Below are 18,387 nucleotides of genomic sequence, written 5' to 3'. Positions count from 1 at the left end.
AAGGTGGTATGTGATGCTAACAGAAAGATACAGAAGTCGAAAAGAGTTGCTATTGAACTGTTAAAATAGTCATACATGCCAAAAACATGGAAGCAGATAATGAGTGTGAAAAAGTTTTATTTAATGATATATTTCATGATCTGGCTGAATAAGGAAACTTCTGCACCAGGACATCTAGAAGTGATAATTATGGTGTCCCTTAAAACTGTTAACCATATTCAGAATTATTTGTGAGTCAGTGAGCAGTAGATTCAGGGATTTACAATAATTGGCTGGTCCTGGTGGCCAAACAAAGAGTTGCCAGCCCACCGTCTCAAGCAAGTTTCTGCCTGCCCTTTCCAGGGATATGTTGCTGGATGGGTGTTGTCACCTGAGCACATTCAGGCAATGACTTTCAATTTCCACCATTTTTCTTGCTTCAGTTTGCCAGTTTATTCCTGTGAGGAAAATGCTATCCAAGCACTTTGGTCCCACAGCTGCGAAACAACTCAAAGTCTAGTAGTGGGCCAGGGGGAATGGCTAAGTCGATCTTCCTTGCAGCTTCAAAGATAGGGAGAAGACTGGCTTCTCCTCGTGTTTGCAAAAGAGCAGTTTCTAATTGAGCTTGCCTTTCATGGTAGCTTGTCTGTGACTGAAAATTTGTGGTGGCATCTCCTAGACATTAAAAGTTCAAATGCACCTGTTAACCCAGAAAGTCTGGGAACCCCAGCCTAGTGGAGTTTGTCACTAGAGGAATACCATTTATTTAGAAAATCTCAATTCTGTAATGAATTACTTCTGGAATCTTCAAAAACAAAATAATTTAATGCCTTTTTGTTTAAGAAAGAGAATGATCTTAATAAACTTGTAAAAGATGAAGCAAACATCAAGAATTATGTTCAAGATCTGCGTCAGAAAGTAGAAGAAGCAAGAAGCTCATTGTCAATAAATAAAAGTCGAGGAAGAGTTCTTGAAGTTTTACTTCAACAGATGAAGTCTGGGAAAATCCCTGGAATTTATGGAAGACTAGTAAGTTCTTATTTTTCTTGCCATTTCTGTATTGTTCTTTTTACCATTGACAGTGAAAGGTTGTCAGATTGGGTAATGTCTCCACTTTGTGGTTGAAGGTAGGAATAGAACTAGAGGGAAGTAGGCAGCTCCCATAATTTAGTTTGCATTCTGCCTTGTTTGAAGTAGTCACATCATTCTCAAGCTCCCATTCTTCTAAGGCCAGCTTTAGTTGTGCGTTTTATTGTATTTCTCATTCATCTGTTGCAGCATATGCGTTGTTCACAGACATCCCCTCTTCCCTTTAGTACAGCTTAGCAATTTGTCTCCAGGTGTTTTATTGCATGGTGTTCTTCTAATGGAATTGTATGGTGTTCTAATGGGATCAATTTCTGGATAGCAAAAGTTAAGGACATTCTCTTCCTTCAGGAAGATCTTTGTAAACACTCTCAAAAGACACATACGTAGCAACTATATCTTCTATCCCTTTTTAGTTGGCTTCATCTACAATTTCATATCTGTCGCTGAAACATTTCCTTCATAGTGCTGTGCTGAAATGCAGAGCTGTACAGTGGTACCTTGGTTCTCAAATGCTGAAAACCCGGAAGTGTTCCGATTTGCAAACGTTTTTTGGAAGCCGAACATCAGATGTGGCTGTAGGCTATTGTTTCCGGGGTGCCTGAAGCAATCAGAAGCTGCGCCTTGGTTTTTGAACATTTCAGAAGTCAAGTGGACTTCAGGAATGGGTTAAGTTTGGTCCTTGTTTTTGAGGCTTTTTCGGTTAATTTGTTTTTGTGACTGTGTGGAAACCAGTTCAGCTATTGATTGATTGATTGATTGATTGATTGTGTGACTGCAGAAATGGATAAAAGCCCGCCATCCAAACAATGACTATCAGCAGTGCAGGTAAGGGGGGGGAAAAGTAATTTTATTTTTTATCGTCTACAATACTGTCTTATTTATTTTATAGTACAGCACATTGATTATTGCTTTCATTTTATGGCTCAGTGATCTCGTTAGATAGTAAAATTCATGTTAAATTGCTGTTTTAGAGATTGTTTGTAAAAGTCTGGAACAGATGAATTCGTTTTGCATTGCTTTCTATGGTAAAGCGCGCCTTGGTTTTGGAACGGACTTCCGGAATGGATTAAGTTTGAGAACCAAGGTACCACTGTACAGGGTTTTCTCAGCTCTCCAGAAACCGCCTTTGAATCATTTATGACAGTGCCCCTAAGAGTGTTTAAAATCTATTTCCAGGTAGCTATCACCTCTTCCTGCAGGGTATCTGAGCTGAATGCTTTCTCCAGTCTCCACTGTAAAACACTTGTGTGTTTTTCATAAGGATAGGGTAGTGTTGAGGGCAGACCCAGCTTTCATGCCCAGTCCTATCAAGGTTCCATAGACAACAATAATTGGTTGTCGCAAGCAGCTGTCCAGATCCTTGCCACCCTTTGGAGCAGGCCTAGAACTCTTTAGCTGCCTGAAGGGCCATGAAGGTTTACATAAATAGGACCAACGTTTTCTGGCAGTTTGTCATTCCACTCAGCTTCTCTTAGATCTATAGTTAGGGAAGTAGGTGTTTTTTCTCTTCAATCACCCTATATATTAATAATGTATGGCCTGTTTGAGCTTGGTGAATACGCAGACTGAATTATGGGAGGTACCTGCTTTCCCCCAAGATCTGTTTCTGCTTTGGGCTACAAGGTTTACCCAACCTGATCTTGCACTGGCAATGTTAAGCTAACCTTCAGATAGATGCACAGTGGTGGTACTTCTTCTCTTCCTTTATCTGAGTAGGCTAACTTTGTTAGTGAGAATATTTAGCAGGGGAAGTTGTCGTACTTGGTAAACCCAAGACACTGAGGCAGCTTTTGAGAAGACTGCATGCACAATCATCTCTCCAAGACAAAAGTTGATTTCCCAATTAAAGAAAAGTTTACTCAGCTTCCCTGAGTCTTCAAGGAAGCATGCAAAAATACTGGGCAGCAGCATTTGTCTGGCATCTCTGGATGTAACCAAGCTACCTTTTTTCTGTATTCACCTACATTACAGTATTGGCCCGAATATAAGCCACACCTGCAAATAAGCTGCACCTTTAAAATGTTAGAGGCAGATGACAGAAACTATGACACCATGAGACCGGTGTAAAACCAAACAAATAAAGGTTTTATTACAAAACCACAAAGCTTGTGGGTCCTTTTCCTTGCAGGCAAAGTTCAAATTGCAACTTTTCCTCCTTTTGTAGTCATGACCAGCTGTACCCAATCTGCCCAAAGCTCACAGAAACAGTGCCAAAGTGCCCTGTGAACCTATTATGCATTTTGCCCCGGTGTAGCTACTTTAAGGAGAGATTAGCCAGAACAGTATGCAAATTAGAGCAACTGCCTTTTGAGATACGACCCCATCGCATTTGTTCTGAGTCATCATTTCTTAGTTAACATCTTTCCCCCCATAGCTTTCAGGAGAGAGTTCTGCTTAAATTCTACCCTAAATCATGGGAGCAGTCTGAAAGGACATTAAAACGACAACATGAGAAGTTCTTTTATGTTAAGGGATGAGATCCATTAAAACCAATGGGACTTACATGCAATTATGCTTAGGACTGGATGTCTGGTACTCATATTACTAACCTAAGTGCTTTCTTTTCTTGCTACTAGGGAGACTTGGGAGCCATAGATGAGAAGTATGATGTTGCAATTTCATCATCATGTGGAGCGTTAGATCACATTGTAGTCGACACCATGGATACCGCTCAAGAATGTGTTAAATTTTTGAAGAAGGAAAACATTGGAGTGGCAACATTTATAGGGCTTGACAAGGTTTGTAATAACTTTTTTTAAATAGCTAACTTTTTAAGTTGAATAAGTCGAAGTTGCATATAGATTTGTTTTTAGATTACTATGTTCAGCTGGTTTTTACAGTGTCATTTTTTAGATTTTAAAATGGCTTATAATAGTAAAACTGTTTTATATATGATGGGTACATATACTGTAAGGTATATTTGTATAAATAGTATCTTATTACAGCCTGTTAAAATAGTCTTACTAGTGACAGCTCATGTTTGTAATAAACATCACAAAGTCTCAGTTTTTAACATAAGAGTAAATACATACTAGGAGTTATATATCTGCATAACATAGATTTACGTAAGGGAAAAATGGTGCTTCAGGTTCAAACACCTATTAGAGAGTAAACCCTATGGAGTTCAGTGAGCTTTATTTGAATAAGCCTGTATATGATTGCACTGTTGTAATAAAATATTTGAAAACAATTAAAATATGAACAAAGATCTATGAAAGTAAACTAAAGAGGTATATCAAGGACCTGTGCAGTTCTTGATGGTTAGTTTACTGATTTTGTGGTGGTTTTAATCCTTCCAGATGACAGTATGGGAGAAAAGCATGGGGAAAATCCAGACTCCTGAAAACATTCCTCGTTTGTTTGATATGGTAAAAGTTAAAGATGAGAAGGTTCGCAGCGCTTTTTATTTTGCATTACGTGACACTTTGGTAGCTAATAACCTGGACCAGGCTACAAGGGTTGCTTTCCAGAAAAACAAGAGATGGAGAGTTGTAACTTTACAAGGACAAATCATAGAACAATCAGGTATTTAAATTTTTTTAAGTTGTGGTTAAAGTTTTATTTGAATGGGAAATAAAGAATTGCTAATTTGTTCTTGGTCCTTCCATAGGTACAATGACTGGTGGTGGAGGAAAAGTAATGAAGGGTAGAATGGGATCCTCTGTTGTAGTTGAAACATCAGAAGATGAGGTTAGTATGCTTTCTCTAACACCTTCTGGATTCCTAATGAGGAGTGGGAAGAATCTTTTACTGGTTACCTGCCAAGTGAAATCAGTGGGACAGAAAATACCCCTCTAGTGCCAGGGTGGCTGTGGTCAGGGGCACAATCTGTGGATATGATGGGGAATGAAGGAACTTTTCAATCTGGCAGATCGAACATCGCTCATGGAATGCCCTATTTTGGCCCCTGCGACCTCTGGGACTGGTGTGCTTGCTTGGTAGCAGAGATGCACTTCTATAGTAACACCCTCAGCCAACCTTTAGCAGGGGCTATGTTGGTTCTGAAAGCTCTGCTTTTCTTATATTAAGTCTAGACATATAAACACTGAAATATATTTTGATGAATTGGGGGCTTTTTAAGTCTGGTATTGAGAACAGTTGGCTCTCCAGATGTTGAAACACAACCCTCTCATCATCCACGTTCATTCACTAGCTGAGGCTGTTGACAGCTGAAGTCCAATAACATCTGGAGGGGCATAGGTTCCCCATCCCTGGTTTATTTGCATGTTATATACATTACTTTTTTTACATTTTATAACTTGCCCCTAGGTAAATAAAATGGAATCTCAGCTGCAAAAGGATCTCCAAAAAGCAACACAGTTTCAGGAACAAAAAGTGCAACTTGAAGAAGCAATATCAAAATTGCACCAGAGCATTAGAGAAATGAGGAACACGTTAGGAAAGTACAGTGCAAACATTCAGGTAATCATAAGTTCGGCTAAAGATACCTTACTGCTTTTTCTCTTAGCTCTGGATACACCAGTCATGTCTTCTGATGGAGATTATCCTTTAAATATACTATCTTATATGAAGGATTTCAGGTATTTTAAAACTTGTTCAAAACACAGGCAATAGAAAAGTGGGCTGTTTAGCTTTGGCTGTTGATACTTGTTCCTTCATTGTATGGAAGAATGTTAAGAGCAGTTATTTTGAAAAGAGTGTTTGAGCCAGAGAGAATGTTAAAAAAAAAACCCACAGATTTTAGAAAAGGCAGGCCAGACAAACTAGTTTAAGATAGGGAAGAGAAATTGCCTCCAAAAAGAAAAGGCAAAAGGCAAGTTGTACACCCTATTAAAATGTTCTTAAAAACTTATAATGCACCTAATGTTTTCTGGTAAGCCTGTGGGCAGCAATTATCTTGGGGGTCTTTTGCCTATATTCTGAGCCAGCACAGGCTCTCATCTAAGAGTTATTTGTTAAGGTCTGTCTCCCAAGTCCAAGGTTAGGATCTTTCTTGGAGTTAGTCCTTCAGTCTAAAACACCCCCTGAAATAATTATGTTAGTTGGTGTGGGCTGTTTTAGCTATTTTTATGTATTTATGTTTTATATATGCTTTTATTGTGTTTTATATATGCTTTTATTGTGTTGTAAATCACTGCTTGATGCCTCATAAGGAATAGTGTCACAAATGAAATTAATAGTAATTAATAATTGTGTTCTTTAGAGTTTGTCAGAGCAAGAGGCTCACTTAAAAATCCAGATTAAAGAACTTGAAAGAAATGTAATTGCTGCAGCTCCAGACAAAATCAAGCAGAAAGAAATGGAGAGAAAATGTCATTGTTTCAAAGAAGGTATGTCAACATTGCAGTAAAATATAATTGAGGGTGAATCATAATTGATGTGTTTTAGGGGTCACCCACTTTTTTGGCCCATGGGCACATTTGTGGGGGGAGCGAACCTGTACACGCAGATCCAGCTTTTAGTCTGCTCACTATAAAAAACTTCACTTTTCTGAACCTACCTCTTTGTGCCCCTCACTCCTATCTGCTAGAAATCAAATAAGAGATTCAATAATTTGGAGTCTATTGTATTTCTATTCAGTAAAGCTATCCTTTCCAGTTAGTCAACAAGCCTGATGCTAGTAGTTATAGATGATTTTCCTTGTAAGAAAACTATTCAATCTACAAAGCAAATAATTTAACAAATGCTGTTTAGGAAATTACAATTGAAGTAATGCACTCATTGTATTATAGCTAAGTATACATTTATTTTGCACAATAATAAATCTTGTAAACATATAAACATTTGAACACGTAGTTTGCTCATACCATACTGTTTATATATTTAGCACTAGAAATATTAATCAAGTTGTGGGGTTTTTTTGGTCTTTTTTGTCTTACAGATTATGACAGAGTTGCTGTAAAGGCTGGTAAATTGGAAACAGAAATAAAGAGATTGCATAATCTCATAATTGACATAAATAATAATAAGCTTAAAGGTCATCAAGACAATCTTGATAAGATAAACAAGGAAATAGATCAATGTTCTTCTGCTATTACTAAAGCTCAGGTGGCAATCAAGACAGCAGATAGGTATGGAAAAGATTTTATATCCTTTGGAACCAACATAAAAAATAAACAGGACACTCATTTCATTATAGTGTTTAAAGAAAACAAGCAACATAGTAGCTGATTCTTTTTAAAATAAAGGCTTCTACAGTGGTGCCCCGCAAGACGAATGCCTCGCAAGACGAAAAACCCGCAAGACGAAAGGGTTTTTCGGTTTTTGCGACGCTTCGCTAGACGATTTTCCCTATGGGCTTGCATCGCAAGACGAAAGCCCATAGGGAAATCTCGGGGACCTTTTTTTAAATGCTGGCGGTGGGGAGCAAAGCCTTTTCCCCCCCTCCGGACTTCAGAAGAGGTCCAGGAAGGCCGGCGGGGGCGAAAGGCTTTGCTCCCCACCGCCAGCATTTTAAAAGCGGTCCGGGATAGCAGGGAAGCGCTTCCCGCTATCCCGGACGGCTTTTGAAGGCAGGCAGGGGGGGCAAAGACTTTTGCCCCCCGCCCGCCTTGGGAAGAGGTCCTGGACCTCTTCCCAAGGCGGGCGGGGGGCAAAAGTCTTTGCCCCCCCTGCCTGCCTAACCGGGGGCTTTTAAATCGCCCCGGGACTGTCCGGGGCGATTTAAAAGCCCCCGGACGGCTTTTGAAGCCTCCCCCCGCCGCCCGGCATCGGAACGATGTCCCGAAGCTGGGCGGCGGGGCGGAAAAGCCTCCCCCCGCCGCCCGGCTTCGGGGCATCGTCCCGATGCCGAGCGGCGGGGCAGGAACGCCTCCCCCCACCGCCCGGCTTCGGGCGAGAAAGCCTCCCCCCGCCGCCCGGCATCGGAATGATGTCCCGAAGCCCGGCGGCGGGGCCGCGAAGCCTGGGCGCGCTGGCAACTCTCCGCAAGGAGCGCTCCCGCTGCTTGCGGAGAGGTCCGCGAAGCCTGTCCTGGACCTCTTCTGAAGGCAGGCAGGGGGCAAAAGTCTTTGTCCCCCCTGCCTGCCTTCCCAGGGGCTTTTAAATCGCCCCGGACAGCGGAGAAGTCCTCCGCTGTCCCGGGCGATTTTAAAATGCCGCCCGCCAGAAGAGGTCGGGGGAAGGCGGTTTCCATAGGAACGCATTAATTGATTTTCAATGCATTCCTATGGAAAACCGTGCATCGCAAGACGAAAAACTCGCAAGACGAAGAGACTTGCGGAACGAATTAATTTCGTCTTGCGAGGCACCACTGTATTCTTAAAATGTTAATTTGTGTGCTAATAGATTCTGTGCTTGTGTTGTGTGTTATCATACACAGTGGTACCTCAGGTTACAGACTCCGCTAACCCAGAAATAGTACCTCGGGTTAAGAACTTTGCTTCAGGATGAGAACAGAAATTGTTCTCTGGCGGCAGCGGGAGGCCCCTATAGCTAAAGTGGTACTTCAGGTTAAGAACGGACCTCCAGAATGAATTAAATTCTTAATCTGAGGTACCACTATATTTAGCCACTGAAATAGTGTGTCAGGAAATCCATGGACAATGGGGTAGGAAATAAGTATCACAGGAAATGATAGAAAAGTAGGAAAACGTAGGTGAGTAGTCTCCAGAAATTGCATATAGTCAGAACAACTTTGGAAGCAGCCCCACATGACCATCCCTACCTTTCTGAAGCAGGCGCACTGAGCAGGCCTTGCACTGCCTTGCTTACCAGGCTTTGAGAAGCTTCTTCCCAGAGCCTGATAAGCAAGTCTGAGAGCTGTGAAGCTCTGCCATGAGAACCCTATGCAGAAAGAGCTTTTAATTCTCTGCCTTCCATGTGTTCATTTTGTGCAATTTCAGCTGACCAGCTGCCAAGCACGTAACGCTGCAGTTGCACAAGTTAAATGCACAGAAGTTGCAAGTTAGTTATATTTCCAGTCCTTTCACTCTATAGAAACTTAAAATCTGTGGTGTGTATTTTTCATAATGAAAACAGATTTTCGAAATGGAAATGTTACATCCCTTTGAATAATTAAAGATGGCCATCATATCACAGTCTTCTAATGTCAATATTTTGTTTTATATTCCATTTTAAAATTTGATTTATACTCAAGGTTTTAATGTCAGTAGAGGCTTCTTACCTACTTTATTATTGTATTGTATTTGATAGAAACCTAAATAAATCAGAAGATGCTGTTCTCCACACTGAGAAGGAAATTGAAGAGAATAAAAAAGCCCTCCAAGACTTAACAGAACAGCTGAATACACTAGAAGAAAAAGCTGCTAAAGTTATGAATGACAGCAAAGAAGCTGAAGTATGTATGATGCTAACTTACATTCTTTAAATAGGGTGTGTTTTAAAAGATGCAGAACAGTGTATTAACACTAAAAATGTATGTGATGTACAAGTAGAGTTTTAATGTATGTGATAATAAAATCCAATTGCTCAATTTATTTATATCATTTTAATGGTACGCTCATATTGCATAAAAATGAGGCGCTGTTCACTCCAGAGAATTTACTATTAACACTTAAAAGCATTACTCTTCCTGTTCCAAGTAATAATTCTATATGCATCACTTCAGAGTCGAAAAACGTGTGTTTGTAAGGGGTGTGTGTACAAAAAAGCTGACTTTTCCCTCATTCTCCAGGCATTAGTGTACTACCAGTCCTTTGCACAGCTCAGAGTTGGTGAGAAAAGCTGGTGTTCCACATGTCACTGAGTTGATGCTACTCAACACAAGGCTGCACAGAGAGGCCCCCTCCCTCCCTCCCTCCCTCCCTGCCCCTTTGTTAACACCTGCTGCCACTATGCTAAAACATTCCCTGCAGCATTTGACCTTCCAAACGGTTATGTTGGACAATTATTTTGATGATGGGTATTACCTGTGTTTTTTCACATTTTAAAGAAACATTAGCATCTAGAACAAATTGGAGCTCTAGCAATGTAAACCCTTTCCGGTAACTGAATAATAAAAAATAAACTTCCACCTATGATCTTTACTTAGGAGTCTTTGCCAGAGATTCAAGCGGAACACCACTCTATGCTTCAGAAAATTAAAGCTATCCAAGATGAAGAGCATTTGCTTCAAAAAGAGGCTCTTAATATTAGGCTTAAAATTGAACAGCTAGACAGCCACATTGCGGAGCATCAATCAAAGATTAAATATTGGCAAAAAGAGGTAAACACTTTATAATACCTTACTATTTTAAGAAATACTATAATATTATGTTTTGGGGAAAACCTTTTTTTACTGCTTTTCCCAATCCTGTAATATAGCAGGAATGGGTTCTTTGCTTTTTTGTTTTTTATATTGCATGTTATCTATCATACAGCAAACTACAAAGATCCTGAAAAAACTATAAAAGTCACGGACTATGCCTCATGGAAGAGTATACTATTTTCATATCCCACCCAGTCTCTTTATTATCTAGAGCCACTTTTGCTGGCTTATTTTTTTAAGGAAACAATTTAATTTCTGCAGTGTCCTGTAAAATAGGGAGCACATGCCTTGCATTGCTACAATGTCTGTTTGGTATAGTTAAAACTCCATACTATCCAAGATTTTTTTGTCTTGTTTTCTGGCTTGAAATGGATCATTATTCCTATTTGGATCACACTCAGATAGTGCCTAAATCAAGTTTGTTAAATCATAAAGTTGTTTAGTTATTTCTTACCAATAGGCTGCTTTTTCATCAGAAAACCTTTAAAGTGACTACATATATAAATCTTAAAATATCAAATAAAAATGCACAATTTCTAGATGGGTGTGTGACTAAGAATGCAAACTTGTTCTATTAACATACAGTTAAGGTACAAGAAAGTTCCTTAAAGTGTAGCTGTAGAAATGTGAATATGACTTGTTCATTAATTACTTAAAATGTATTTTAGATATCAAAAATATCACTGCATTCTCTGGAAGATGAACAAGTAGAAGAACTTGCAGTGCTCAGCCAGGAAGAACTTGAGGCTATAAGAAACCCGGATATTGTAACCAATCAGATAGCTCTTTTAGAAGCACAATGTCATGAAATGAAACCAAACTTGGGTGCCATTGCTGAATATAACAAAAAGGTAATCATACTTTTTTAAAACCAGTATCTTGAATTCGTATAAGCAGTTACAGATCTGTGGCAAGACTGTTACCTGAAATGCTTGTTCGACTAGTATTTCTTGTTTGTCATTGAGAGAACCTCTCCTTATAAAGAGCTAAGTGGCATTACTTCCTGAGGAAATTATAAAGTTTATAGATTCCTTACAAGTGCTCACTTCAGCTTGCATGCTTTAGCAGGAAGAGATTGGATGAATGAATCCCATACCAGAAATATTTCCAAAGGAAATTGTGGGCTTGTTATGTGAATGCTTACCTACGATTTCCAAGAGAGTGCATTGTGTTTGGTAAGCAGGACCTGTGTGTATAGCCCAGGCATAGGCAAACTCGGCCCTCCAGATGTTTTTTTGGCCTACAACTCCCATGATTCCTAGCTAACAGGACCAGTGGTCAGGGATGATGGGAATTGTAGTCCCAAAACTTCTGGAGGGCTGAGTTTGCCTATGCCTGGTATAGCCCAACTTCTAGATACCTTCTCATAAAGTCTCTTCTTTCTCACTTTTTGTATGGAGCATTAATTGATGGAAGGGGAATGCTAGGACAGCCTTCTTATGTCCTTCCTTTGCACAGGTGCCAAACATACAAGTCAGTTACTTCATAATCAATGTTCGAAACTCCCAGGGAATTTGTGACAGGGAATTTCATTAGCATGAGCAGTTTCTGAGTTCTGGATGCAGTCCTGCGCCTGAGATTTCAGATTAAAACTGCAGAGTGGAAGGAAAGGAGGACCTTTTTCTGCCTCCCCACTTCCAGCTACAAGCTGAAGACTGGACCCTCTTAAGAATATTAGGGGGTGGGGTAGGCCAGAGAAGGACTAGACCATGTGAAAAATGAACTTAATATTTTAACTGCAGTTCATTTTCAGCTTTGTATTCTTGTTATTAAAAAAGAGAGCCTAGACGTTTCGTTATTGCACCCATAACCTATGTTTAAGGTGCTATTTAGCTCCTAGCTTTCATATCTCAGTTTCTAACACTGTTCACAATGGCAACAGAAACTTACATTTTGTATATTAAAATTCTGGATAAATAGAATTTTGTACTTAAATCTATCTGATCCTTAACAGAAATACTTAGGAGTCATATTGAATATGCACATTTGTCTTATTTTCAATTTTTAGGAGGAACTGTACTTGAAACGTGTGGCAGAGTTGGATGAAATAACCAATATGAGAGACAAATTTAGGGAAGCTGAAGAAGATCTTAGAAAACAAAGGCTTCATGAATTTATGGCAGGATTTAATGTAATAACAAATAAACTAAAGGAAAACTATCAAATGCTTACATTGGGAGGAGATGCTGAACTGGAGCTTGTAGATAGTCTGGATCCATTCTCTGAAGGAATCATGTTCAGGTAGGTATTTTCTGTAAATATCTTGAAGGTATTTTGATGGTCCTTTTACCACTTATATGTAGTATATTTATGCTCATTAAATGTTGACTGCAGAATTAACCAACTTGGCTGACTCACATGCAATGCTAAATTATAGTTTAGTAGCATTAGAAGGAGTGTAGCCCCCTCCACTGGTCTACATAGTTGTTAAGATTGTGAACTAAGACAAAATTCACTAAACTTGTTTTTTGTCTATAGAGCAGCCATCAGATCCTAATTCAAAATACTTAAGTGGCATAATAGCGCTCTACCAAACAGCACTGTTGTAAAATTGCTAAGATAATGTATATAGCATATACTTCTAACCTGCTTAGCACTGCTTAAAAGCTTGGTTGTGGAGATTGTAAATTGTAAGCTCATAAATATATTCCTCTTTCTTTCAGTGTTCGTCCACCAAAGAAAAGCTGGAAGAAGATTTTCAACTTGTCAGGTGGCGAGAAGACACTCAGCTCACTGGCTTTGGTGTTTGCTTTACATCATTACAAACCAACTCCTCTTTACTTCATGGATGAAATTGATGCAGCCCTTGATTTTAAAAATGTATCCATCGTAGCATTTTACATATACGTAAGTAGGACAGAAGCCATTATCCAAGTTTTACATTTTGTGTAGTATCAAATTAATGCTAGTTTTGTGTAAAATAATTAGAAAAGGTCTTGGGTATGTCTGCTTCTGGTGCATGTCAGTGAAGAGCAGTGTTTCTCTGACTGAAGTGAAGATACCCAAAAGGAAAGGGTTAAGTCCCAGTACTGTCCACAAAAATAAGGAAAATGTCATTAAGTCTTTGAATTTACATCTTAGTTGCTTGGAGCCTTCCCCAGTTTGCGCTTGCCTTTACTCCAGAACAGCTTTTTTCACAAGCTCACAAACAGGTAAATCTGTTGACAACTGTTAACAACTGCAATTGGTCTTTGAGATTTATATAGAATGTCCTGGGAGACTGAAGTGTTCTCCTACTTGGACATAAATCTGACATCAGGAATCACAAGACAGAGAAACCAGTAGGAGAACACTTCAGTCTCCCAGGACATTCTATACAAGATCTCAAAGTAGCTGTCATATTACAAAAGAATTTCAGAAATAGACTGGAAAGAGAAGTTGTTGAATTACAACTTATTACCAAACTTAAAACCATGGAGAGACCTGGTCTGAATAGAGACATTGGATTCTTTTCTCATTGTACATGATAAAGCTATTTTTGGCCATCTCATCCCTTGCTTTTTCCTCTAAGACCAATTGCAGTCATTAACAGTTGTCAACAGGTTTACCACACCTATCAGCCAATCACCCATTCCCACCACCCTTCTGAGTAATACCCCTCTCCACCTTCTCACTATATATAAAGGTCTGGTGACTTCTGTTTCAGTGTATTTGAAGTATGCATACACACGAAAGCTCATACCAAGAACAGCCTTAGTTGGTCTCTAAGGTGCTACTGGACAATTTTTAATTTATATATATATATATTTCTAATGGATGAGATTGAACTAGTCTTGGTGGTTGTTAATTACTAGCACTACTGCTTGAAAAAAACTGGGAAACTATTGTGTTTTTTTGCCAGGCTCATTACAAATCCTAATTGAAAATATGTTTCAATTTCTAGGAACAAACAAAAAATGCACAATTCATCATCATCTCTCTGAGAAACAACATGTTTGAAATTGCGGATAGACTAATTGGGATTTACAAGACTTACAATACCACAAAAAGTGTTGCAACAAATCCCAAAGTGATTGCATTGAAAGGACTTGCTGAACTTGGTTCTGTAGGGTGCTCCTGAATACAGAAATGACTTCTATTTAACCAGTAGACTTTTCTAATGAACATTTCCTAAAACACATTTTTCCCCAGTTTGTGTTTTTAAATGCGTTAGCAATTTTTTCAAAGCTACTAGCATGTTGAAAGAAAGAAAGAAAAGGAAGTTCTAAACTGCAACTTGATGTACATTGCTCTGTGGTGCTTAGCAATCACCATTCCATGCCAGTACACTTTATTTTTGAGGTAAAGCCTATAATTGTTTTTAAAGCATTTAATGTTTTTATTTGTTAAAATAAAATCATAAATTGACTGAGGTGTGATTTCCTTGTATTCCTGCATATATACCAACTTCTAAAGAAAACTGAAATGTGTGGAAACTATAGGTTCATATTACATATACATACAGTTGCAGAAGCCCTCACCTCCTTACCATTGTAAGGTTGCAAAGTTGCTTGTATTCTCCAGCGTTTCTTGTGCTGCAGCAGTCTGCTTCTGGAGAAATGCTGGCCTTGGTTGATAGAAGGGCTTCCAGCAACACTCTAGGTGTATTTCTCAAATTGAAAGTTAAAATGCCGTTTAAATTTTACTTCAGCTTATTTCTCTTATGGGACAGAGGCACCATTTCAAGCCTCATTTTTGTTGTGTGACAGAAAGAGTATCCCTGAGGAGAGATGGCCTCTTTCTCCTGGTATACCTTCCTGCACTTAGCTTCCTCATCTAACACAGAGTGGAAAAGGAGCTTCTGCCAAAGCAAAATAAATGTGTAGCCTTTTTGCACTACCCAAACCAATTTGCTCCTGGAGCAACTGAAGGTTTATCTGGGTACAGAGGCTACATCTGAAATATGAAGATGAGATTTCTAGTTTCTTGTTTTTAATAAAAATGTTAATTGAAGGTATATGCAAGCACAGTTCAAAATTTTTGGTCATCCACTATAACCATGCTGGTCAGTGCGCAGGCCGGAAACAAAGACTTTTGCTAATGACACCCTGCAGGTCCACGAGATTGTATTTACTTGCAGGCTTCAATCTCAATGAGAATCCATTGTTGAGGTGCTGGAGGATATCTTAACACCACCAACCTTTCTGCCTCTGGTTGGGAATGGGATGAACTCCACCAAAACAGGTTCCATAAAAAGATACTTTGTTTTGAACACTAGATGTTTTCTTCCCTGGTCTTGTGCCGTATGGGTGAGGCTCAGGGAAAGGAGACGTGACTCTTGAAAGAAGGCAGATGCAGCAAACCACATGTAGTGCAAGGCTGTAGCTAGGTGGTGCAGTTCTCCTGGTTGACACTGAATAGTTGGCAACCCTCCACCTCCTGGGAGATGTATTAATTACATTTAAGCCTCTGCTGAATGTATTTTTTTCTTTTGACCTAGATGACTTAGATACCTTAAAAGATCTGAGATACAGGCCCATATGGCACAATTAAGTGCTACTGATTTCAATGAGATTTTTTCCCAAAGTAACCAATATATGTCCAGTGGCAAGAACATTTATAAATTCCTACTTGTTCATTTTACCCTAAGTATACCCTTTGCAACCCAGTGATAAGGATATGATCATTGGTCTATGGGAACCTGAAATTTACAGGCCTGTCTCCCAAGTGGAATGTTTCCTGACTACATTATATGTGCACAACTGATTTTGAAAAGACTGAATCCTCCTTTCTGGAAAATGTAATCCTTAACACCTCCACACACACCCCATAATGCGAATGGTACACAAGGGCAGCAAAGTTAAGTTTTTCAAATTTTATTTAAAATACCTTCAGAAGTAGGTTTGTGATAGAGATGTGACAATTGTCAGCAAAAGTTGTTCGCTGTAATGCAGATTAAGTTATTAGTACATGGAAAAATACAAATTCTGCAATCCGAAAAACTGGAAAAATAACTTCAATGCTTCTTTTTTTTTTTTTAACACTTTAAAAGCATGAAGCTGAATACGTAATAAAAAGCCCCACAATTCTTAGGAAATAAATTACAGGTGCAAGTTACATAAGGCTGTGGTGGGTGAACAACCAAAATATAAATCCCATAGGGACTGCTCCACTAGGCAAGATATCCAAGTCCTAAACATGGTAAAGTGGTAAGATTGGCAAATGATGTACTAAACTACTAAGTACTACTAGTTTACTACTAAGTAGTTTAGTTTTCAGTTCCCATCTGGCTCTTGTGATGTGGTCCAAAGGAAAGTAGAGCAATACATTTGGCACCAACATGGATGCAGGAGTGGTTCCTTCTCCCACAGATACCGTACTGGCCTGAATATAAGCTGCACCCAAATATAAGTATCATAAAAACCAGTTTTTGTAAGGTCAAGAATTTAAGCCGCACTTTTTTTCACGGTTAGAATTTGGGGGGAAAGTGAGGCTTATATTCAGGCCAATACGGTATTCTGCAAGGCAGGGGTTTAGTTTTCCTTCTCCCAGGTGGGCTGCCTTCCCAGGTTGAGGAGCCACATTTGCCCCTCAATTCTCCCTCTACAGCAACATGCAAAAAAACTCAAAAAACCCTTCTTGACCGTTGGACCCACTATTGGTCTCATCCGCTCAATCCACTGCAGCCTGTCTTTGCATGCAGGGACAGTGCAGAGAGCAGCAAACTACTCCAGGAGCATGACGTCCCCCACCAGAAGTACAACCCCTTGCCTAACACCCCATAGATATGGAATAGCTTATTACGAAATGCAGCAGTGCCTATTTAAACATACAATCCACATCCAGGTCTGTGCTGAAAACTTCAGATGATCAGTGCGGGACACACATATTCACCAGAACAGTGATGCACTTGTCCAAAGGAACATTCATTTCCTGTAACACACATTTAGAGTGACATGACATCTTGGAACTTAGATGGGGCTGTTGCCTGCAGGGGTTATGTCTACTCTTGAATCTCTCCAAGAGGCACTTCTAAGGTATTTATAAGGAAAATGTTCCAGCGCCCTTCTTAGAACTGACTTAAGTTCAAACTTCTGTTGAGCCATAAAGGTAGAAATCCTGTGAGATTTCTAATAGACCCTTACCCCACTCTGAAGTAAGCTTCATAAAAAGTAAGATACCTATTTCTGAGTAGAAGTATTAAGAATTGTGGTGTATTATGAGATAAGCACCTTGCCAACAAAGGTCCGTATAGTTAAAGCCATGGTTTTCCCAGTAGTGCTGCATGGAAGTGAGAGCTGGACCATAAAGAAGGCTAATCGCCGAAGAATTGATGCTTTTGAATTATGGTGCTGGAGGAGACTTGAGAGTCCCATGGACTGCAAGAAGATCAAACCTATCCATACTGAAGGAAATCAGCCCTGAGTGCTCACTGGAAGGACAGATCCTGACGCTGAGGCTCCAATACTTTGGCCACCTCATGAGAAGAGAAGACTCCCTGGAAAAGTCCCTGATGTTGGGAAAGATGGAGGGCACAAGGAGAAGGGGACAACAGAGGATGAGATGGCTGGACAGTGTTCTCGAAACTACAAACATGAGTTTGACCAAACTGCGGGAGGCAGTGGAAGACGAGTGCCTGGCGTGCTCTGGTCCATGGGGTCACGAAGAGTCGGACACGACTAAACGACTAAACAACAACAACAACATTAAGATAAACTTTTCAACAGACTAGGTTGCTTAAGTCTACATCTCTAATTTGATAAACTGTGTAATTCGTTTATACAAAAATGTACAGTGAACATACAGAAACATTGAATCCACCAAATCTTATGCCAGCATTAAAACTCGTTTCAATTACAGCATACTATTGCCTTCTGCGTATATCCCTAACATAATCACCAAACTACATATGCAGGTACAGTTCTGGTTTGTAGGGTTTTGTGATTTGCTACAACAGCTGTAAAGCAAACACCTTCTAATGTTCCCAGACATGCTGTTTTGTCGCTTTGGGAATTATTGGCAGCTATTTTTCATACTGCGCGGGTGGCGCTGTGGGTAAAACCTCAGCACCTAGGACTTGCCGATCGTATGGTCGACGGTTCGAATCCCCGCGGTGGGGTACACTCCCATCGTTCGGTCCCAGCGCCTGCCAACCTAGCAGTTCGAAAGCACCCCCGGGTGCAAGTAGATAAATAGGGACCGCTTACCAGCGGGAAGGTAAACGGCATTCC

At 39.8% G+C, this 18,387-nt stretch overlaps 1 protein-coding gene across 3 annotated transcripts in view; it reads left to right on the top strand.

Annotated features, from left to right (window-relative positions):
- The window catches only part of SMC4 (structural maintenance of chromosomes 4), a 39,909-nt gene extending 25,325 nt beyond the window's left edge, over positions 1-14,584 (top strand). For all 3 annotated transcript variants that reach the window (XM_081910742.1, XM_081910741.1, XM_081910740.1), the window contains exons 12-24: positions 823-1,008; positions 3,645-3,806; positions 4,368-4,593; positions 4,679-4,758; positions 5,338-5,490; positions 6,233-6,359; positions 6,911-7,100; positions 9,184-9,328; positions 10,022-10,195; positions 10,906-11,088; positions 12,246-12,478; positions 12,901-13,084; positions 14,121-14,584. In XM_081910742.1, coding sequence (XP_081766868.1) covers positions 823-1,008; positions 3,645-3,806; positions 4,368-4,593; positions 4,679-4,758; positions 5,338-5,490; positions 6,233-6,359; positions 6,911-7,100; positions 9,184-9,328; positions 10,022-10,195; positions 10,906-11,088; positions 12,246-12,478; positions 12,901-13,084; positions 14,121-14,297 — 2,220 coding nt within the window. In that variant the 3' untranslated portion in view covers positions 14,298-14,584. The remainder of the gene's footprint in view (positions 1-822; positions 1,009-3,644; positions 3,807-4,367; positions 4,594-4,678; positions 4,759-5,337; positions 5,491-6,232; positions 6,360-6,910; positions 7,101-9,183; positions 9,329-10,021; positions 10,196-10,905; positions 11,089-12,245; positions 12,479-12,900; positions 13,085-14,120) is intronic.
- Positions 14,585-18,387: the final 3,803 nt, after the last annotated feature.

Source organism: Podarcis melisellensis (assembly GCF_964234715.1).
Source record: "Podarcis melisellensis genome assembly, chromosome: 5".
NCBI classification, from domain to species: domain Eukaryota; kingdom Metazoa; phylum Chordata; class Lepidosauria; order Squamata; family Lacertidae; genus Podarcis; species Podarcis melisellensis.
Note: the sequence above shows the minus strand (reverse complement) of the source record. Positions and strands in the feature narration are given on the sequence as shown.